Here is a 24514-nt window from a genome sequence, read left to right on the forward strand (position 1 = left end):
GTAGGAGAAGAAAGGAAATTATCACACACTAAAAACCTAGCAACAGTCACAGATGAATCCATCAAACGCCTTCTCCAACAACAACCATCAGTGTAGCATAAGCTACACAATGAGTGCTAGCCAGGACCCAGATTATATAAGATATGGGAATGGCTAACAGTGCACAGCTGAGAACCTAAATGCTCCAGTAGCTCTCAACTGAGCAGATTAACCCCTGCACTGCTAAAATAAATTTATACCATTTAATATGAAGGTCAAGTGCTTCTAACCAGTGCAGGAGTAGGGAAAATCGGACGCTGTGGTCTTCTGGCTCCTCTCTGTTGTGGTAAATCCATGACAGGAGGTATGAGTCTAGAATAGCCACATTGGCCAGTGTGAAAATATGATAAAACAATTTAACACAAAAAAACACTTGATTTAAACAATGTAATTTTCTGATTGTATATTCCCTTAAGGCAAAGTCTTTTATTCCAAGCAGTTGCTGCATTAATATCTTTCCAACAAAGTAATGTTTTTTCATGAAATTATTTATTCGTTCTCTTCGCGATTCTTGGAAGAGTAAATGACAGATGTGCAATCCTAACAAAATACATTCTTAGATAAAAAATAATTTTAGTTTTGCTTTATACAGTAAATCTAAAATACATCTATTTCACAGTACAATGTACATTTCCCAAGTGCATTATGGGATTAATATGAAACCATCCTTCCTCAAGAGAAGAAAAATATAACTCTTCCAATAAGAAAGTATATTATGTTCATTATTAATCTGTAAATTATATTATCGGTCCATTACAAGGTAAAGCACTTAGGGCAACAGTCACTATACACTTGTATGCCGATAGACCCTTTTCCAGTGCTGACAAACACATTATTGTCCTTTTGCATGAATTCCTAGTCATGCCAGTAGCGGTTTTGTCTTGTCAGATCCTCATTGTATTAACAGTTGCTGTAAATAGCAAATACACATTAATAGTAAAGTAAAAGCTGATTGAACTGAAGAGCTGCTCGTAGTATTCTGCATAAAGTAGTCATTTCCATATCTTCTGGGCTGTGGTTCCACTGTGACGTACCCATTGATAATTCGGATTTGTGGAGGAGGTTCAGTGACGCTAAAAGAGATGAGAAAATAAAGTCATTAATCGTTTAAAAAAACAAACAAAACAGATGCTAAGTGAGTTTAAAGAACAATTACTACACTTCACTACCCCATTTTTATCAAGGTTTCAGTCAAAATGGTGATAGGAGTTGTCATTGTGAACTGTACTTTTAGTCACTAAAGCCTAAAGGGCTATAGTAACACTGAGATGAAAATTAATGTGAATATGCCATGATTGTATGAAATTGCAATATCTTTATATCTGCCAGGAGCTCGTTCCAAGTCAATAAACGAAAGTCAATGACACTTGAAAATTGTCACAGGTGCACTTTTTATGGCAGGCTGGCATATGATAATAGGTTTTCCATAATCAGTCTTAGCGCAAGCCATTCCGTTTACCAGATCCCAGGGGTTGCAGTGGCTGTCATCCTTTAACCACTGTCCAAGAATCTGGACTTACACTGGGGCCGCAGAGTCAGCTGCTAACCGGTGAAGCAAGCTGGCAACCTGAAGTGTCATCACACAGGGTCAATACCAGAGACAAAATCAGAAGACAAGCAGGTGGTCAAAAGTCAAGCTGAGGTCAGAACACGGAATGAACAAAGTAGATTACAGGCGCAATGGATTAGAGTTATGACTGGCAGCTAGAGACTTTCTGCTGGGAAGATGGAAGAGTCCACCTCTCCCAGCAAAAGCTAATTACATTACCAGTTCACTGCAGCAAAACACTGGTGGAAAGAAAAGGGACAACTAGCCTCACAAACCTTAAAACTAAAAAGCCACAAGCTGCCATTGTCCAGCAGTGAACGTGGACTTAGTGCAGCGCTGCCCGGCGACCAGTGCACAGGTTGTAGTAGTATGTTCAGACACAAATGTGACAAAGATACAGTTACGTTATGTGCCACATAATAGCAATGTGTTTAAAACAGCTAAGAAAAAGCTGAATCCTCATAATAGCATTTATATCCATTTACACCACGGCACTGGGAGCACTGCACATTCAATTCCAAATCAAAACATGAACAAAATATCAATTTTTAAACTAGAAATGCAGAAAAAGAAATAATAAACTGTTTATAAAATAGCAATGTCTTCATTTGCATTTACAAACTGGAATATTTACAGTATAAACTGAAATTGGATTCCAGACTTTTCTGTTAATTCTGACCCAATAATTAGTTGTGTAATCTTTATTTCTGATAACTGCTTTACATCTGTGTGACATGGAGTCAACATCTGACACCTGCAAACAAATATTCCAGCCCAAGGTCACCAGACTACATTCCACAGTTCATTTGCATTTTTAGGTGATCAAAAACTTTATTGATGTCACGCTACAAATTCTCAATCAAATTGAGGTCTGGGTATTGGGATAGCCACTTAAAAACATTAAACTTGTTGGTCTGGAACCATGATGTTGCTCACTTTCTAGTGTGTTTGAGGCCATTGTCCTGCTGAAACACCCATGTCAAGGGCATTTCTTCTTCAGCATAAGGCAACAAGACCTCTTCCAGTATTTTGATATATTCAAACTGGTCCATGGTGCCTGGTATGTGATAAATAGGCCCAACTCCATAGTATAAGGAACATTACCAAACCAATCTGGTGGCACCTCCATGTTTTAGAGTCTTCACAGAGCACTGTGGCTTGAATTCAGTGTTTATGGGTTGTCTCACGAACTGTTTGCTGCCGTTAGACCCAATAAGATCAATCTTCCTCTCATCTGTCTATAGAATGTTGTGCCACTTCTCTTTCGGACATTCAATGTGTTTGTTGGCAGACTATAACATTTTCAACACATCTTTTTACAGCAATGGTACTTTACGAGGGTTCATGCAAATTGTTGGCGTTTTATGATGGTGCGTTCCGCCAACCCTAACACCAAGTATATATATGAGTTAAGATAGGTGCGTTCGCAACCCGGGGTCCACCGTGCAGGAGAGGATCTGCTGCTAGCAATTGGCGGCACTATATGGCGGTGTAAGCGAACTCTGTTACTTCACAGAATCGCTAAGATAGGAAAATGCTGTGCCACAAAGTAGCAAAGCTCATGACATAGGTTGATACTAGGGCTTGGCTGTGCGGCCATGTGAAGCTTTTATAGCTCTAGCAGACAAGGACCTTTCAAGTGGTCCAATAGGAGCTGCTACAGGACCTGAGCGTGTGACCCCAGACCTCCAATGGAAGGTCGACCCTTGGGCATGCTCAGTAGAGGAAAAGCAGGACTTAGTCCCAGGAGCATCTGCCCACCGAAGAATAGTGCTAGTTACAATGGCTGAGCCTGGAATATCAGTAGTAACCAAGCGCACATTATCTGCCTGAGCCAGACGCTGAGACTGACGTCTCTGCTGAGCAGGCTCCACTGCAGCTGGAGGAGAATGGGAGACCGCAGCGGACAAGGTTCAAGATTCCCCCTGTGCAGGGGCAGGAACTCGACACCTAACATTACCCCCCTCCTAGGGCCCCCTCCTTGGGCATCGCTACGCTCAAAGGCAGCAATGAGCTGCGGACCTCGAATGTGCTCAGCAGGCTCCCAGGACCTGTCCTCTGAACCATAACCCTTCCAATCCACCAAATAAAATTTTTTGCCACGTACCATCTTGCACCCTAGGATAGCGCTCACCTCGTAATCATCCGTAGACTAACCCGATGTCCCGGTAGATGACCGGGACATGTGTACGGGCTTCAAGAGGGACACATGAAAGGTGTCAGTGATACCTAGGCACAGAGGAAGGGCCAGACGGTGGACCACAGGGCTATCCTGTTCGAGAACCTTGAAGGGACCCAAATAGCGAGGTGCAAACTTAGTGGACTTAACTCGCAGCCTGATGTTATGGGCGGAGAGCCACACTAAATCGCCAGGAGCAAAGGTCGGAGCCGGGCGCCGGTGTGCATCGGCAGAGAACCTCATTCTCTCCTTGGAAGCCCGGATGGCATCCTGAGTACGGTCCCAAATGTCCCGTGCCTCCACAGCCCAGTCTGCCACCCTGGAGTCGGCGGAAGACACGGGCATGGGCACAGGAACCCGCGGATGTTGACCGTAATTAAGGAGAAATGGGGTCTGGCCAGTGGAGTCGGCTACGGCATTGTTTAGCGCAAACTCCGCCCACGGTATTATCCTTTATCAAAGTTATGTGATTAGTGTATGTAGTTTATATGTATCCCTTTTAAAAAAGGTCTACACACCTGGATTATTAGTATTTTTCCTTTTTTTTGCTGTTTGCCCCGCTGTCTGAGTCTCTACAATCTTTTCATGCCTAAGTGCGCATGCTCTGCCCGATAAGCGTAGTACCATACCATCTCTGTCGCTATCTTTGTGTGCGATGTGCGCCTGCCTCTTGACGTCATCTGGCAAGCTTTTTGCCTGCAGACGCACACCGTACTGATGGTCACATGACGCGATGGTCACTTCCGGTCTGCGCTCCTTGGGGATCATGCGCCGCACCTGTTGGCAACGTAAGAGATTTCTATTTAAACTAAAGGGACATAATACACGCTACTCCCCTTCTTGAAGAAGCAGCCACGCGAAACGCGCGTCAAGGGGTTTCAGCAGACGGACCTTGGACATTGTTTATTATGGGTGAGTGATGGCAGCCTATTGATATGTGTAAAGGATTTGGGGGCATTGCCTTTGGCGGTTATAACCATGGAGGCTTGTGTACAGAGCCTGGATGCCGGACCCTATTGAATCTATATGCGCCCTCTTTTTCTCTTATTTAGTGCTGCCACACTGGCCCTCACCTGATACTATTGTTGGTTCATATATGCCTGCTGTACCAGTATGTTCCTAATATAGCGCCTCTATTTGTATATTGCCCAGAGATTGGGCTGTGTTGTGCTATGTACTTTTTAAATGTAGCAATAAAGTTATTGATTTTATTCTGCCTACTTGTTAGTGTTTCTGTACTCCATGTTCTCTAGTATAGTATGTTTCTAGGAGTAATACACGGAACACCATTGTGGTTCTATTTATGTATACACGGAGAGAGCAGGGCTTTGGCCCCTCTCAGTCCGGACATTTTGGTATACTTGTTGTGATCTTTGTTCTAAATTTAATTTCTGTGTCTTTCACAGCCACTAGTCACAAACAAATGGACTATCGTGCCAGAGACAAAACTTGGTTGTCTCAACTACAAGAGGTGTTTAAAGAGGACCCTACTGGTATTTTAAATAATAGTGGTGGTGACACGAGAGATAAGATTGCACAGCTTAGGACTCTGCTCCACAGGCGAACTAGACTCTGGTGGAACAGGGCTTCATTAGGACAATATTTGGCTCGTGGGTTAATTCCTAGGGGCCTACGTGTCCAAATTTTTCCGGCTTTTACTGTGGACGATGATGTTTTCAAAAAAGAGTGGGAAGATTTGGCTACTGGGTGCTCACGGGGTTTCATGGAACTTCTTTTGAAATTAGACGATACCAAACTAAGTGATTTAGAAAAGGAGATTGATGAAATACAAAAAAATATCAAAGACACTCTTACTAGCGATGCCCTGGAGAAACTTAATGGAGACCTAGAAAAGGACCTTACTAAGTGGGAGCATGAGATAGGTGCCAATAAAACGAAAAAACTTCAGAGGGACCATACTGATGCGTTGGAAAATCGGGTCTATAAATGGAGGAATAGACCCAATAGGTCCCGTCGTGCACCCCCTTCACTTTCTGGTTCTGTCTCCTCCCTCACCTCAGTGGATGGAGGCAGTGTTAAGTCCGACCAGATTAGAAATACAGGCAGTGAAGTTGCCAGAAACGTACCCCCATTTAAAAACACAAGGGGTCGACAAAACAACAAAAGGAGACTTACACCTTCACCTACCTATGACCGCAAATCCAGGAATACGGGTTTACAGGTAATTAATCTCTCCTCAATTTCATTATCTGATGCACAGTTGGAGTTATTAAGCCTAGGCCTTAACTTCGTACCCAGTAACGGCTTTAATTATTTTACAGCATTAAAGGACTTGCACCTTTTTTGTCGTAAGCTGGTCCTTAAAAAGTTACATCAACAAACAGACTCCGGCTTGAACACCACCATCTTGACAGAACAACAAGCACTTACTGATCTGGAGGATCTTTTGGGAGAACAGGATGCCGGAGATGTAGGTATATTACCACGCGCAATTATGCCTAAATCCTCGACCTTCCCCCCCTTGTCTACATGTCCGCAGGTGGACATTTTTTGCAAACTTGTTACCCAGGACCTTAAGAGCATTTCTGGTTTTGTGCGAAATGACAATTTGTCAACAGCACAGAGGCGTGCTCTGAGAGAATTACAGACATTTGACACTGTGGTATTTAAACCAGCAGACAAGGGGGGGAATGTGGTCATATGGCCAGTTGACCAATATGAAAAAGAGGCACTCCGTCAGCTCAGAGACAAAAACACCTATTGTCTTTTGTCACATAACCCACTGGAAGCTTTTTCCAGTCAATTGGAGAAAATTATCTCCAATGCTGACGAAATTGGCCTGGCCCCGAGGAAAGTGTTGAGTGGTCTTTTGCCGAAACATCCTAAAGTTCCAACCTTCTATTTGCTACCGAAAGTGCATAAGGACCTCCGGAATCCCCCGGGTCGACCCATTGTCTCTGGCATGGGAGGGCTATGCGATAATGTGTGTAAATATATAGATTACCATCTTAAACCCTTAGTGGAAACGCTGCCCTCCTATGTCAGAGACACGATGGATGTATTGACCCGGGTGAATGGCCTCTCTCTTGAAGCCGGTAGGCTCCTAGTGACGATTGATATCGAATCACTCTATACCTCGATTAGGCATACCGATGGTCTCCGGGCCGCCCGCTTCTTCCTCGGAACGACCAACTGGGATGGCCATTTTTCAGAATTCATTTTGGATTTACTTGAGTTTATCTTGACACACAATTTTTTCGTTTTTAAAGATCGGTTTTATTTACAAACTCAAGGTACGGCCATGGGGGCGGCGTGCGCTCCATCATACGCAAATCTATTTCTTGGTTACTGGGAACGCCAGGTGTTCCAAATAGATGGAGCGCGCGCCGCTGACCCCGTGGAGGGCTGGTTTCGTTACATAGATGACGTCCTTATGATTTGGAGGGGTGACGAAGCCAGCCTCTCCCAATTTATGCAGTTCCTAAATGAAAACTCGTTTAATTTGAAATTTACATATAAATTTCATGCACGGTATATTGATTTTCTGGACATCACTATATGTGTGGGGGAGGATGGTAATATCGAGACAGACTTGTACCGCAAGGATACTGCGGTTAACTCCTTGCTGCATGCCTCCTCCGCACATAGTTATTCTACCATTAAGGCCATCCCAGTTGGCCAATTCCTGAGGAATAGGCGGGTGTGTTCTACGGAAACTCGTTTTAAACAACAGTCAGCCATTTTGAGTGAGCGGTTCAAAGATAGGGGATACAGCGGCCGCTGTATCAAGAGAGGGTATAGACGAGCAAAATACGCAAATAGAGAGGACCTTTTGGTGCCGAAAGTCATGCCCAAAGAAGAATCGGGCAAAATTAGGTTCATTTCTACTTCAAATTGCCGATGGGAGCAGATTCGTGGCATTTTACTTAAACACTGGCCTGTTTTGTGTACTGATAATGCCCTTGTGACACATTTATCGTCCGGTCTCCAGATGACACAGCGAAGAGGAAAAAATCTACGTGACTACCTTGTCCACAGCCACCATATTACCAAACAGCCCACAATTTGTAGCTCCAGTACGAGGAGAGTGGGCTGTTTTCCATGTGGATCTTGTGTTGCTTGCCCTAATGTCCTACGCTGTGGCACGTTTAAATCTTCCGATGGGAGCAGGGAGTATAAAATTCGTGACTACATATCATGTAGCACAACTCATGTGATTTATTACGCTACCTGCCCCTGCTCCCTCATTTATATTGGCCTGACTTCAAGGGAGTTAAAAGTCAGGACACGTGAGCATGTGCGGGACATTAGGGCAGCACGAGATATAGTAGATGCGGAGGCTCTGGCGTCCCTTAAGACACTCCCTAAGCACTTTAGATCTTTCCACAGGAGTGACCCAAGTGGCCTTAAAGTGCGGGGCATCGACCGGATTCACGGTGGAATTAGGGGTGGGAATTTAAACCAAATTCTTGCACAACATGAGTGTCGGTGGATCGCCACCCTAGACACTATGGCCCCAAAGGGACTGAATGAGAACTTGTCTTTTGCCTCTTTTCTATGATTCACTTTGGGATACATATACTTACCTTTGGTATACTGAGTCCACCGGCGTCTTTGTTCGCTGTGTAGCAGACACCTAACTGTATCTATATATTCATATATCTCTCATTGATGTTTTTTTTTTTTTTTCCACACTATTTTTTATGAGCGTTTTATTAATGTTGTCTTTTTTATTTTAGTTTTTAGCTCTTATCTACTCTCCTGCCGCAGTTACTAGGCGCATATCTCCTAAGTGAATTGGCGTGGTCTAATGTCTCCGCACATGATGGCTTCAGCTACGTTTGGTTCGAGTAAGGACTGAACGTGCGCTTATGCGGAGGCTCTATGGCACATACCTCGGCACGATTACTCCAACCCATTGGCACTTCATAGACTGCTAACATATCCGTGAAGGAGTCGGAATATTGGAGTTATTTTTCCCGATGAAGATACTTAATACCTTTCAGGACTTTTGTATATGGAGATGTCGTACCCCATGTAGCTGGGGCCTCACCAGGCATGTTTAATGATGTTGAACCTCATATATGGCAGCGGGACTTTTTTTTTTTTTTTTTTTTTTTAGAGTATTTGTACAGTGTGATTGCACGTACAAGATTTGCACTTTGCACGTATCATTGTTCTGTATTTAATTAATTATGCACGTGGTCACTTTACCACGGTACGCATTGTATGTAGGTATAATGTGCACACTATATCCATGGCCTTTACATGGACTTTTCTAAATTAGTCACTCACGCTTCTTTCCCTGAGTTAGTGGTCCTTGGGATTGACCGCGATTTAAAGTGGTATCCATGACACATTTCTCTCATATAAACCTCTTAGAAGGTTCACGGGGGTTTTTTCTTTCCCTAGTACTTCAACAGTCTTGTTGTTGCCTAGGGCTTCATAAATATGGTCACTAGAGCGCGCATGCGCAGTTTCACCTGCACTCTTTTTATCCTTTATCAAAGTTATGTGATTAGTGTATGTAGTTTATATGTATCCCTTTTAAAAAAGGTCTACACACCTGGATTATTAGTATTTTTCCTTTTTTTTGCTGTTTGCCCCGCTGTCTGAGTCTCTACAATCTTTTCATGCCTAAGTGCGCATGCTCTGCCCGATAAGCGTAGTACCGTACCATCTCTGTCGCTATCTTTGTGTGCGATGTGCGCCTGCCTCTTGACGTCATCTGGCAAGCTTTTTGCCTGCAGACGCACACCGTACTGATGGTCACATGACGCGATGGTCACTTCCGGTCTGCGCTCCTTGGGGATCATGCGCCGCACCTGTTGGCAACGTAAGAGATTTCTATTTAAACTAAAGGGACATAATACACGCTACTCCCCTTCTTGAAGAAGCAGCCACGCGAAACGCGCGTCAAGGGGTTTCAGCAGACGGACCTTGGACATTGTTTATTATGGGTGAGTGATGGCAGCCTATTGATATGTGTAAAGGATTTGGGGGCATTGCCTTTGGCGGTTATAACCATGGAGGCTTGTGTACAGAGCCTGGATGCCGGACCCTATTGAATCTATATGCGCCCTCTTTTTCTCTTATTTAGTGCTGCCACACTGGCCCTCACCTGATACTATTGTTGGTTCATATATGCCTGCTGTACCAGTATGTTCCTAATATAGCGCCTCTATTTGTATATTGCCCAGAGATTGGGCTGTGTTGTGCTATGTACTTTTTAAATGTAGCAATAAAGTTATTGATTTTATTCTGCCTACTTGTTAGTGTTTCTGTACTCCATGTTCTCTAGTATAGTATGTTTCTAGGAGTAATACACGGAACACCATTGTGGTTCTATTTATGTATACACGGAGAGAGCAGGGCTTTGGCCCCTCTCAGTCCGGACATTTTGGTATACTTGTTGTGATCTTTGTTCTAAATTTAATTTCTGTGTCTTTCACAGCCACTAGTCACAAACAAATGGACTATCGTGCCAGAGACAAAACTTGGTTGTCTCAACTACAAGAGGTGTTTAAAGAGGACCCTACTGGTATTTTAAATAATAGTGGTGGTGACACGAGAGATAAGATTGCACAGCTTAGGACTCTGCTCCACAGGCGAACTAGACTCTGGTGGAACAGGGCTTCATTAGGACAATATTTGGCTCGTGGGTTAATTCCTAGGGGCCTACGTGTCCAAATTTTTCCGGCTTTTACTGTGGACGATGATGTTTTCAAAAAAGAGTGGGAAGATTTGGCTACTGGGTGCTCACGGGGTTTCATGGAACTTCTTTTGAAATTAGACGATACCAAACTAAGTGATTTAGAAAAGGAGATTGATGAAATACAAAAAAATATCAAAGACACTCTTACTAGCGATGCCCTGGAGAAACTTAATGGAGACCTAGAAAAGGACCTTACTAAGTGGGAGCATGAGATAGGTGCCAATAAAACGAAAAAACTTCAGAGGGACCATACTGATGCGTTGGAAAATCGGGTCTATAAATGGAGGAATAGACCCAATAGGTCCCGTCGTGCACCCCCTTCACTTTCTGGTTCTGTCTCCTCCCTCACCTCAGTGGATGGAGGCAGTGTTAAGTCCGACCAGATTAGAAATACAGGCAGTGAAGTTGCCAGAAACGTACCCCCATTTAAAAACACAAGGGGTCGACAAAACAACAAAAGGAGACTTACACCTTCACCTACCTATGACCGCAAATCCAGGAATACGGGTTTACAGGTAATTAATCTCTCCTCAATTTCATTATCTGATGCACAGTTGGAGTTATTAAGCCTAGGCCTTAACTTCGTACCCAGTAACGGCTTTAATTATTTTACAGCATTAAAGGACTTGCACCTTTTTTGTCGTAAGCTGGTCCTTAAAAAGTTACATCAACAAACAGACTCCGGCTTGAACACCACCATCTTGACAGAACAACAAGCACTTACTGATCTGGAGGATCTTTTGGGAGAACAGGATGCCGGAGATGTAGGTATATTACCACGCGCAATTATGCCTAAATCCTCGACCTTCCCCCCCTTGTCTACATGTCCGCAGGTGGACATTTTTTGCAAACTTGTTACCCAGGACCTTAAGAGCATTTCTGGTTTTGTGCGAAATGACAATTTGTCAACAGCACAGAGGCGTGCTCTGAGAGAATTACAGACATTTGACACTGTGGTATTTAAACCAGCAGACAAGGGGGGGAATGTGGTCATATGGCCAGTTGACCAATATGAAAAAGAGGCACTCTGTCAGCTCAGAGACAAAAACACCTATTGTCTTTTGTCACATAACCCACTGGAAGCTTTTTCCAGTCAATTGGAGAAAATTATCTCCAATGCTGACGAAATTGGCCTGGCCCCGAGGAAAGTGTTGAGTGGTCTTTTGCCGAAACATCCTAAAGTTCCAACCTTCTATTTGCTACCGAAAGTGCATAAGGACCTCCGGAATCCCCCGGGTCGACCCATTGTCTCTGGCATGGGAGGGCTATGCGATAATGTGTGTAAATATATAGATTACCATCTTAAACCCTTAGTGGAAACGCTGCCCTCCTATGTCAGAGACACGATGGATGTATTGACCCGGGTGAATGGCCTCTCTCTTGAAGCCGGTAGGCTCCTAGTGACGATTGATATCGAATCACTCTATACCTCGATTAGGCATACCGATGGTCTCCGGGCCGCCCGCTTCTTCCTCGGAACGACCAACTGGGATGGCCATTTTTCAGAATTCATTTTGGATTTACTTGAGTTTATCTTGACACACAATTTTTTCGTTTTTAAAGATCGGTTTTATTTACAAACTCAAGGTACGGCCATGGGGGCGGCGTGCGCTCCATCATACGCAAATCTATTTCTTGGTTACTGGGAACGCCAGGTGTTCCAAATAGATGGAGCGCGCGCCGCTGACCCCGTGGAGGGCTGGTTTCGTTACATAGATGACGTCCTTATGATTTGGAGGGGTGACGAAGCCAGCCTCTCCCAATTTATGCAGTTCCTAAATGAAAACTCGTTTAATTTGAAATTTACATATAAATTTCATGCACGGTATATTGATTTTCTGGACATCACTATATGTGTGGGGGAGGATGGTAATATCGAGACAGACTTGTACCGCAAGGATACTGCGGTTAACTCCTTGCTGCATGCCTCCTCCGCACATAGTTATTCTACCATTAAGGCCATCCCAGTTGGCCAATTCCTGAGGAATAGGCGGGTGTGTTCTACGGAAACTCGTTTTAAACAACAGTCAGCCATTTTGAGTGAGCGGTTCAAAGATAGGGGATACAGCGGCCGCTGTATCAAGAGAGGGTATAGACGAGCAAAATACGCAAATAGAGAGGACCTTTTGGTGCCGAAAGTCATGCCCAAAGAAGAATCGGGCAAAATTAGGTTCATTTCTACTTCAAATTGCCGATGGGAGCAGATTCGTGGCATTTTACTTAAACACTGGCCTGTTTTGTGTACTGATAATGCCCTTGTGACACATTTATCGTCCGGTCTCCAGATGACACAGCGAAGAGGAAAAAATCTACGTGACTACCTTGTCCACAGCCACCATATTACCAAACAGCCCACAATTTGTAGCTCCAGTACGAGGAGAGTGGGCTGTTTTCCATGTGGATCTTGTGTTGCTTGCCCTAATGTCCTACGCTGTGGCACGTTTAAATCTTCCGATGGGAGCAGGGAGTATAAAATTCGTGACTACATATCATGTAGCACAACTCATGTGATTTATTACGCTACCTGCCCCTGCTCCCTCATTTATATTGGCCTGACTTCAAGGGAGTTAAAAGTCAGGACACGTGAGCATGTGCGGGACATTAGGGCAGCACGAGATATAGTAGATGCGGAGGCTCTGGCGTCCCTTAAGACACTCCCTAAGCACTTTAGATCTTTCCACAGGAGTGACCCAAGTGGCCTTAAAGTGCGGGGCATCGACCGGATTCACGGTGGAATTAGGGGTGGGAATTTAAACCAAATTCTTGCACAACATGAGTGTCGGTGGATCGCCACCCTAGACACTATGGCCCCAAAGGGACTGAATGAGAACTTGTCTTTTGCCTCTTTTCTATGATTCACTTTGGGATACATATACTTACCTTTGGTATACTGAGTCCACCGGCGTCTTTGTTCGCTGTGTAGCAGACACCTAACTGTATCTATATATTCATATATCTCTCATTGATGTTTTTTTTTTTTTTTTCCACACTATTTTTTATGAGCGTTTTATTAATGTTGTCTTTTTTATTTTAGTTTTTAGCTCTTATCTACTCTCCTGCCGCAGTTACTAGGCGCATATCTCCTAAGTGAATTGGCGTGGTCTAATGTCTCCGCACATGATGGCTTCAGCTACGTTTGGTTCGAGTAAGGACTGAACGTGCGCTTATGCGGAGGCTCTATGGCACATACCTCGGCACGATTACTCCAACCCATTGGCACTTCATAGACTGCTAACATATCCGTGAAGGAGTCGGAATATTGGAGTTATTTTTCCCGATGAAGATACTTAATACCTTTCAGGACTTTTGTATATGGAGATGTCGTACCCCATGTAGCTGGGGCCTCACCAGGCATGTTTAATGATGTTGAACCTCATATATGGCAGCGGGACTTTTTTTTTTTTTTTAGAGTATTTGTACAGTGTGATTGCACGTACAAGATTTGCACTTTGCACGTATCATTGTTCTGTATTTAATTAATTATGCACGTGGTCACTTTACCACGGTACGCATTGTATGTAGGTATAATGTGCACACTATATCCATGGCCTTTACATGGACTTTTCTAAATTAGTCACTCACGCTTCTTTCCCTGAGTTAGTGGTCCTTGGGATTGACCGCGATTTAAAGTGGTATCCATGACACATTTCTCTCATATAAACCTCTTAGAAGGTTCACGGGGGTTTTTTCTTTCCCTAGTACTTCAACAGTCTTGTTGTTGCCTAGGGCTTCATAAATATGGTCACTAGAGCGCGCATGCGCAGTTTCACCTGCACTCTTTTTATCCTTTATCAAAGTTATGTGATTAGTGTATGTAGTTTATATGTATCCCTTTTAAAAAAGGTCTACACACCTGGATTATTAGTATTTTTCCTTTTTTTTGCTGTTTGCCCCGCTGTCTGAGTCTCTACAATCTTTTCATGCCTAAGTGCGCATGCTCTGCCCGATAAGCGTAGTACCATACCATCTCTGTCGCTATCTTTGTGTGCGATGTGCGCCTGCCTCTTGACGTCATCTGGCAAGCTTTTTGCCTGCAGACGCACACCGTACTGATGGTCACATGACGCGATGGTCACTTCCGGTCTGCGCTCCTTGGGGATCATGCGCCGCACCTGTTGGCAACGTAAGAGATTTCTATTTAAACTAAAGGGACATAATACACGCTACTCCCCTTCTTGAAGAAGCAGCCACGCGAAACGCGCGTCAAGGGGTTTCAGCAGACGGACCTTGGACATTGTTTATTATGGGTGAGTGATGGCAGCCTATTGATATGTGTAAAGGATTTGGGGGCATTGCCTTTGGCGGTTATAACCATGGAGGCTTGTGTACAGAGCCTGGATGCCGGACCCTATTGAATCTATATGCGCCCTCTTTTTCTCTTATTTAGTGCTGCCACACTGGCCCTCACCTGATACTATTGTTGGTTCATATATGCCTGCTGTACCAGTATGTTCCTAATATAGCGCCTCTATTTGTATATTGCCCAGAGATTGGGCTGTGTTGTGCTATGTACTTTTTAAATGTAGCAATAAAGTTATTGATTTTATTCTGCCTACTTGTTAGTGTTTCTGTACTCCATGTTCTCTAGTATAGTACGGTAGCAAGGATGCCCAGTCATCCTGCCTGGCTGAAACAAAATGTCGCCGATATGTGACCAAGGTCTTTGGCCCTCTCTACCAACCCATTCGTCTCGGGATGATATACAGAAGAGAGATTCAACTCGATACTGAGTAGTCGACAAAGCTCTCTCCAGAACCGAGACGCAAACTGGGGACCCCGGTCACTGACAATCTTGTCTGGCATACCGTGTAGGTGGAAAATATGTTTTGCAAACAATGCTGCCAAAGCCCATGCAGAAGGTAGCCGTGGAAGAGGCACCAAGTGCACCCTTTTAGAGAAATGGTCAGTAATTACCCAAATGATGGTGCAGCCACAAGACTTGGGTAAGCCCACCACAAAATCCATCCTAACAATCTCCCAGGGCCTGTCTGCCACCGGTAGGGGATAAAGTAATCCAGCTGGCCGTTGTCGTGGAGATTTATTCTTAGCACAGGAGACACATGCTCTAATATAGTCTCCGACATCACGAGCCATATGCGGCCACCAGTATGTTCTCGCCAGCAGTTCAGTCGTCCTCTTGGTCCCAAAATGTCCATCCACCCTAGACGAATGAGCCCAAGAGAGAACCTCCAGTTGCAAATGTGATGGTACAAAAGTCTTACCTGGGGCACAGACTAGTGGAACCGGGGCCACAGTTCTCAGGCTCTCAGTGGGGACAATAGGAGCCGCTACAGGACCTGAGCGTGTGACCCCAGACCTCCAATGGAAGGTCGACCCTTGGGCATGCTCAGTAGAGGAAAAGCAGGACTTATTCCCAGGAGCATCTGCCTGTCGAAGAATAGTGCTAGTTACAATGTCTGAGCCTGGAATATCAGTAGTAACCAAGCGCACATTATCTGCTTGAGACCGATGTCTCTGCTGAGCAGGCTCCACTGCGGCTGGAGGAGAATGGGAGACCGCAGCAGATAAGGTTCGAGATTCCCCCTGTGCAGTGGTGGGAACTCGACACCTAACAGATGGTTGCAGGACTCATAGGTAACTGAAGATCTTCTTTGATCTTCCTTGAGCTGATCATTGGATGCTTCTTTGCTATTTTATGATCAGTGCAGATAGTAGTGTTTCTTTTAGTTCTACTTCTTTCGAGTATTGTTTTATTTTTATAGCAATGGAAATCTTTTTAGCTGAGTCCCAATAATTTTTGCACTTCTTTATGTTTTCACCTCTCCATTGCCAATCAACTTCTTGATCAAAGTTCTTTTTCATCCATACAATGTCTGGAACGACCCATTTTTCTCACTGAGCAAAGGCTACAACTAATAGGTACAATTTTTCCTGCCCTCCTTTAAGTAAGTGTCATAATTGACACCTGTTTCTTCACAGAATGAATGACCTCACTAACTGAGCTCTGCACTATTAATTAGAATACCCCAAGTCTATGGGATCCAGAACATGGCAAGAACAAGGCTTTCATAGACTTACATTGAGTCGTAACTTCCGGCCCGTCCAGCAAACACTGGAGCAAATTCGGCAGGTCACAACCTGTAAATGACTACTGGAGCAACATTGAGAACAGATGAAGATGGCAGCTGATGAGTATAAGACTAGGGACGTGGAACTTAGATTAGCAGCACCACTGCATCGCTTCAATTAAAAAAGCTCTAGAGTAAATGGCCTCTGTTTAGCGTATACAACAGTGTGCATATGTTAAACATTTGCCTTCTATGGATTCTGTACTTTGGATTCCAAAATTCTAGGTAAAAAAAAAAATCTATTTATATTTTAGGTACCTCTTTTACTGGATATCGTTGTATGGAAGAGTGTAGTCTGTTACATTATTCCAAACTTTTACTTGTAGTATACTACCAGATAGTTATATTGTACATTATACTGTATATATACTAAAAAGGTTTGTCCACCCCGGATGAAATCTTCAGCAAGCACGTTAACTTCCTGAGTCCTCGCAGTGTGTAACGCACACACTGTTAAGATTTGGCGCTGCCGGTTTCAGCAGTCATCGCATGACCACAAATATTCGCTTGGCGTACTTTCTATTATGTGCCAACTAGAGTCTCGCCCTCGTCTCACAGTGTTTAATTCATAAACGTGGTTAACTTTAGGTCACGTAATGACTCTCCCCTTCTGAAAACATTACATAAGGGAATGTAGGTGTATATATTAGGGTATGTTCCAGTTTCATGGTATCCCAGTGTATTTGTGTTGTGAAATAGGACAGCTGCAATTGGTACCGAGTTTATTATGTTCACACACACACATCCAGGCCCACACTGGACTGGAGATTATGCCTGTTGGAGGGTGAGGCATTTCACGGCCCAACTCGAAAGCGCTTTTGTTTGTTTTTTTCTTTGTTCTCTTAAGTCAATATAATTCTCACATGAGCATGCCATGACATTAGCAATCTGTGAGGATGCCTGTTATAAAGATCTCTTCTTCACATTCATTTGTCTCTAGAGAAATTTCAGTAACATTTCTTAAAAGGGGAATCCAGTGAGAATGATCTGATGTGTCTGAGATCCATGTGAGGAGATGATACTGGTGAAGTCTGATCTTGGACCACTACTGGAGAATGAAAGGGTTCCTAATACTGCACTTTGAATGCTGTATCATGGTTTTCATCCTGAATATCATTAGTGGTTCAAAATCCTAAGACCTGAGATGTAACCAATGTTATTGATAACATAGAAAAATATTACGACTGGATTCTCCAGGAAAAAAGTGTGATCGTAACTATAAATGGATCTGGATGGACACCTTAAAAATTCTACCAATCCAATTATTAATATCTATATAATATCATACAAGCAGTAGATACCAAGAAAAATTACGTTCTACTGGCTCTAAGAAATATCAAAAACTGTCCTAAACTATCACATGTAACCTTTTTCTAAAAAAAGTAACACACACATATTTATATATGTATATATTGCTTGGGTGGAATATGCAAAAATGACATGATGTGTGATTACAAACATTTTCCTATGTGATCCTTCTATATAACATATTAATTCCTATTTCAATGCCATCAGAGTCTAGAGTGCATTTCTAATAGCCGATTATTGTGATTGAGTGTTCCTAACCAGTGTAAACAGGCTGTCAATTACCCTATGAACAAGCAAAATGCTCTTTCATCGGGTGAAAAGATTTTTACGTTTCTTAAAAATTATCATTCTCGGCAGCACATTGTCCTGTGAAAATAGGAAATGTGCTACCGAGAACAATGACAGCCTATGTGCACAGAACTATATATTAGCAATAATTCCCTGCACATTGGAAGCACTGTTGGCCGGTGTAAACAGGCTATTAAACGACTGGCAATTGGTAAATTTCTCGTTGCATTTATGTAGGCAGTAATCTGTCCTTAACAGGCAACAACAACACAGCAGGTAGATTGTGTGCAATAAATGAGAGCTAACATTGGTGCCCATGCAGTATCGTTATTGTTGCCAGCACATCCACTGTTCACAGAAGGGGATAAGCTGGTGACAACCATTATATTTATACATTGCTCAAAAAAATAAAGGGAACACTTAAACATCAGAATATAACTCCAAGTAAATCAAACGTCTGTGAAATCAAACTGTCCACATAGGAAGCAACACTGTTTGACAATCAATTTCACATGCTGTTGTGCAATTGGAACAGACAACAGATGGAAATTATTGGCAATTATCAAGACACACTCAATAAAGGAGTGGTTCTACAGGTGGGGACCACAGACCACGTCTCAGTACCAATGCTTTCTGGCTGATGTTTTGGTCACTTTTCTGAATGTTGGTGGTGCTTTCACACTCGTGGTAGCATGAGACAGACTCTACAACCCACACAAGTGGCTCAGGTAGTGCAGTTCATCCAGGATGGCACATCAATGCGAGCTGTGGCAAGAAGGTTTGCTGTGTCTGTCAGCGTAGTGTCCAGAGGCTGGAGGCATGACAAGGAGATAGGCCAGTACACCAGGAGATGTGGAGGGGGCCGTAGGAGGGCAACAACCCAGCAGCAGGACCGCTACCTCAGCCTTTGTGCAAGGAGGAACAGGAGGAGCACTGCCAGAGCCCTGCAAAATGAGAACCAGCAGGCCAAAAATGTGCAATTGTCTGCACAAACGGTTAGAAACTGACTCCATGAGGATGGTCTGAGTGCCTAACGTCCACAGATGGGGGTTGTGCTCACAGCCCAACACCGTGCAGGACGCTTGGCATTTGCCACCGAACACCAGGATTGGCAAATTCGCCACTGGCGCTCTGTGCTCTTCACAGATGAAAGCAGGTTAACACTAGCACATGTGACAGACTTGAGAGAGCCTGGAGATGCCATGGAGAGTGATCTGCTGCCTGCAACATCCTTCAGCATGACCGGCTTGGCAGTGGGTCAATAATGGTGTGGGGTAGCATTTCTTTGGAGGGCCGCACAGCCCTCCATGTGTTTGCCAGAGGTAGCCTGACTGCCATTAGGTACAGAGATGAGATCCTCAGACCCCTTGTGAGACCATATGCTAGTGCGGTTGGCCCTGGGTTCCTCCTAATGCAGGACAATGCCAGACCTCATGTGGCTGGAGTGTGTCAGCAGTTCCTGCAATATGAAGGTATTGAAGCTATGGACTGGCCCGCCCCTGTCTCCCAGACCTGAATCCAATTGAACACATCTGGGACATCATGTCTTGCACCATCCACCAACGTCATGTTGCACCACAGACTGTCCAGGAGTTGGCGGATGCTTTAGTCCAGGTCTGGGAGGAGATCCCTCAGGAGACCGCCGCCTCATCAGGAGCATGCCCAGGTGTTGTAGGGAGGTCATACAGGCATGTGGAGGCCACACACACACAACAGTGCATCATTTCCTTGTCTTGAGGCATTTCCACTGAAGTTGGATCAGCCTGTAATTTGATTTTCCACTTGATTTTGAGTATCATTCCAAATCCAGACCTCCATGGGATAATAATTTTGATTTACATTGCTCATTTTTTTGTTTTATTGTTCTCAACACATTCCACTATGTAATGAATAAAGATTTGCAACTGAAATATTTCATTCAGTGATATCTAGGATGTGGTATTTTAGTGTTCCCTTTATTTTTCTGAACAGTGTATATACATGATTAATGCCATTAAATACTGTTTGATCAGCAGAAATATCTACACATATCTATACAATGAACAAATGTACATATTAACTCTTGTCTGGCCAATATTGATCCTTGGAAATGAAAATGAGCCTTTAATTGAAGTTCATTTTCATTATAAATTTGTTATGGAAAGTGGCCACAGTGGAGAGTACTTTTCGTACAAAAAACCCCCCAATATAAAACACATATGACCCTGCAGCTAAAAATCATTAAAATGCAAAAAAAATGAACCAGAATTTTACATTGTGCCTGCCAGGGGGAAATATTATCTTCAATCTCTACCTACATTCCTCTTTTTCATCATTACAAAGTGCTCTTACCGTTCAATAAAAAGTTATTTATTAAGCAGATAATAAATAGTCAATCATGTTGGTCAGATTCTAGATTAATAAATAACCTGCTCTGGACAGTCTAATTGCTATTACCATTACTCCATGGCTCAAGGCTATTTCTAACCTCAGAAATTCGACAGTAATTTCCAGTAATCTGATAAAAATCAAACTTGAGCTATTTCATAAGGTAATAGACTACACTATTCTGAGAGAAAATGTACAAATCTTTGGCCATAAGTGACAGAAATATCATTGTTTTATCCTAGACAGGTCTGGTGATCTATATACCTAGACTGTTTCAGCATAGAATTTAAAGTTCCAACCTGTCAGCCAGGGTACTGACATATATCAATTCTCGAAGTCAAAAGCTAAATAAAAAGGACTACCAATAAAAATAAGCTCTGTCATAAAATTCTAATTTTAACTCCACAATGGATGTATACAAAATGGAGTAAATTGATAATGGGGAATCTTACTGAAGACCGTAGTCTAATGACTGTTTTGAATGGGCAGTTAAAGTGCCAATAACAAATTTGACTGACAATAAAGCAAGTCAATTGGTAATTGGTTAATACTATTTACATACTGCAACAAATGTGAGGATTTCTTAAGAATTTTATTTTAAGTAAATATTCACAGAAAGCACATTCCCTGGCAACAGACAATAATAACAGCCCTTGAGGAAGCAGACAAGCGAAACACACATAGAAATTGCGGACATATGATATGCTCCTGTTCTATATAATGGGTATGAATGACGTTTATACACAGTGGTTATGATACATTTGCACTTTTTTCTTGCTCTAGGATTGCATTCTATGATGTATCAAGTGAGTTATGGTACTGACTTTACTATGCATTTGCCCTTTTAATTTCATTGTTAAGTTATTGGAACGAAATGTGACCAAGATATACATTGCAAGTGTTACAAACATATGGTTTCGCTGCTGTTTATTTGAATTTTCCTTATTAAGTCTCTATAACTTTATAAATTGTGTTTTTTATGTTGTACAGTAAACATGTAATTTTTATTATTATGATAGCATTCTCGTTGTATTTTCTTTGGTGGTACAATAATTTTTAGGCATATATAAAAGATATGATCTATGTCAAATGTGCATTTTGTCATTTGTCTTTTAATTGATGGATCGGTGTAAACTTGTCAATCATCAGGATGGTTCAGGTGATCATCGTCCTAGGTAAAAAGCTATTGACACACCTTAGATAATCCCTACGCAAGATATACAGTCACAATGAAGGAGGTAGCGCAGATGAGGAACTACTAATACAAAGATAAATGTGACATGAAGTTGGGTATAATAATAGGCAAGTGCTAGACCAAAAATATACATGCATTAGAAATTCACATGTAAGCATAGGATAATAATAAATGTGTCCTGTGATATTACAAGACAGCCATAGACTTGTAATGTAATAAACAAAACTGCTCTTCAGAAGAAATGTGCACAACAATATAGATTTACCGTATAAAAAAAGAATAATTATAATTTGGGGCGTATTTTGTGTCTTTTCATCAGTATCTTGTACTGTGCATATAATTACTTTTCATATAACAAATCGGTTTACCCAACTCGTCCATTTTACCTCTTTTTTTACTTATCATATAATATAGAATTATTTATGTATGAACTATTACCTACTCCTCTCTTTATATATGTTCATGCTTTTTTTTCACCATAATTCTCAAATTTGGACATGATTTGTGTATGAAAAATTTATGTTCATCCCCTGGTCTCTTTGGATGTCGTTCCATCATCTAATGTGGCCCTGTTTTTAACTACCATTTTATCGTGTTATGATTAAAAAAAAGATTAATGAATTACCGAATTCAACTCTATTCATTTATAAGTGATATTTGCATAAAAAATAGTCTCAACATTTTTCCCAACAGGCCCATATAGACAGGTCAATAAGGAAAGAGTGTGCGTAGGAACATTATTTCCTGAAAATTGGTGAGTTGAAATAGACCAGATCACCTGAAAAACGAGTTAAGTAGTTTGATTAAACATGAGCTGCGCTGCAGGGTACATGGTATTCTATGCACACAGAACGGTCTTATTGATGAGTATTCCGTGTTCATAGAATTCTGTCCAGCTTCTTTATACAGGCCAGAAAGTGACAGTCAATCACCCAGCCAGTATCCAATCTGTGGTCATTTAATGGCCTGGATTGGCAGGTGTAAATGCACCGTCAAATAATGTGATCACAAAGTACAATAAATCTGCAGTCCACTAAGATAACAAAATGCAATTCAGCCTAATATACAGTGGATAATAGATCAAAGTCAAATGGGAAAGCAGATGAAATCCAAGAAGATATAAAGTGCTTTCAGGCAAATGGTACTGTACCTGTGTGTTCCAGGTGACAATCATCCCTCTGACACAGTGTGTGGCATACCAGGGATGCTGAGCAGGAGAGCCTCCTATACATGCTTTGTTAAACATATGGTTGTTGTCCTTCCTGATTTGTATATTCATATATCTCCCATGTCACACATTTATGGCATATCCCCAGGATACACTTTATCTGTATAGTAAATGCAGGTTCCACCAATGGGACCTGCATCTACAATATTTCGAGAACAAGGTCCTGTTGTCCACTGCTGGCGGTGGAGGGGTAGTAGGAATTTATATACAAATAGATTGTGGCCTGATTCTAACGCATCGGGTATTCTAGAATATGCATGTCCCCGTAGTATATGGACAATGATAATTCCAGAATTCGCGGCAGACTGTGCCCATCGCTGATTGGTCGAGGCAACCTTTATGACATCATCGTCGCCATGGCAACCATTATGACATCTACATCGATACTGTGCCCGTCGCTGATTGGTCGAGGCGAATTCGCGGCAGACTGTGCCCGTCGCTAATTGGTCGAGGCAACCTTTATGACATCATCGTCGCTATGCTGTGCCCATCGCTGATTGGTCGAGGCCTGGCGGCCTCGACCAATCAGAGACGCGGGATTTCCAGGACAGACAGACAGACAGACAGACAGACAGAAAGACAGACAGACAGACAGACAGACAGACGGAAAAACCCTTAGACAATTATATATATAGATGAATGGTAATTCCAACCACCTCTTGACTGACAGCAGTAAAATTCGGGGCCCTGTTTTTAAGATCCCATTAATGGCATATCCTAGGTCTGAATGAGGAATACCCCTTAGAGGGAATATGTCAGCAGGTTTTTGCTATGTCATCTGATAGCAGAATTATGCAGAGGCAGAAACCGTGATTACAGCGAAATGTCACTTACTAGGCTTTGCATTGTTGTTTCATTAATATCAGTGATTTATGACCAGGAGATTATCACTACCGGACTAGTTGACTCATGCCTCCTAGTCAACTGCTCTGTGTAACCACGATCCCACCACTGATTAGCAGCTGTCACTAACAGCTGAGCACTGTTAGTCACTCCCATCTCCTACATAAATTGGGCTGGAGGTTGTTGGTGGTTGTTATTTGAGAAGGCTTTGGTGGATTTATCTGTGACAGTTGCTTGGTTTGGGGTGTGTGATAATTCCCCTTCTTATCTTATTTTTGGATTAACACCATCCTCCACTCCCTGATGCATTCCTCTGCTGTTTGTGTGAGTATATTTTTATGATTGGTATTTTTCATTATCCCTGTTCATATTACCTTGTTAGTCTAGTTGGTCTATTAAGGTACTCTACTACTCCCCTCTTCCCTGGGTAGGGGAAAGGTACAGACTGAAGGTAGATTAAGGAGCTAAGGCCCCAGCATCTTCACCATCAGAAGTAATGCAAGGAACAGGGCGAGCTAGTCATGACAGCTGGAATCAAGATTTTCTGCATCCACATTATGCTGTCTCATATTACATAGTAAAAACCTGGTGACAGATTCCCTTTAAAGTTATTATTCAAGAGGCTAGAAAGATTTCATGTTCAATTTTTTAAAATAGAAATAGTGTTTTTCTTGTTTCTGTGCATTTAGGTCTGTATAGATGTTTTTATGTGAACTTTCTTAATGGAAAAGTGGATCACTTATAAATTGGCAT

At 42.6% G+C, this 24514-nt stretch overlaps 1 protein-coding gene across 1 annotated transcript in view; it reads right to left on the reverse strand.

Moving 5' to 3' along the window:
* Nucleotides 1-518: 518 nt before the first annotated feature.
* The window catches only part of TRABD2A (TraB domain containing 2A), a 231706-nt gene continuing 207710 nt past the window's right edge, over nt 519-24514 (reverse strand). Inside the window, exon 7 of the mRNA XM_077281020.1 lies at nt 519-1112. Coding sequence (XP_077137135.1) covers nt 932-1112 — 181 coding nt within the window. The 3' untranslated portion in view covers nt 519-931. The remainder of the gene's footprint in view (nt 1113-24514) is intronic.

Source organism: Ranitomeya variabilis, chromosome 1 (assembly GCF_051348905.1).
Source record: "Ranitomeya variabilis isolate aRanVar5 chromosome 1, aRanVar5.hap1, whole genome shotgun sequence".
Lineage (NCBI taxonomy): Eukaryota > Metazoa > Chordata > Amphibia > Anura > Dendrobatidae > Ranitomeya > Ranitomeya variabilis.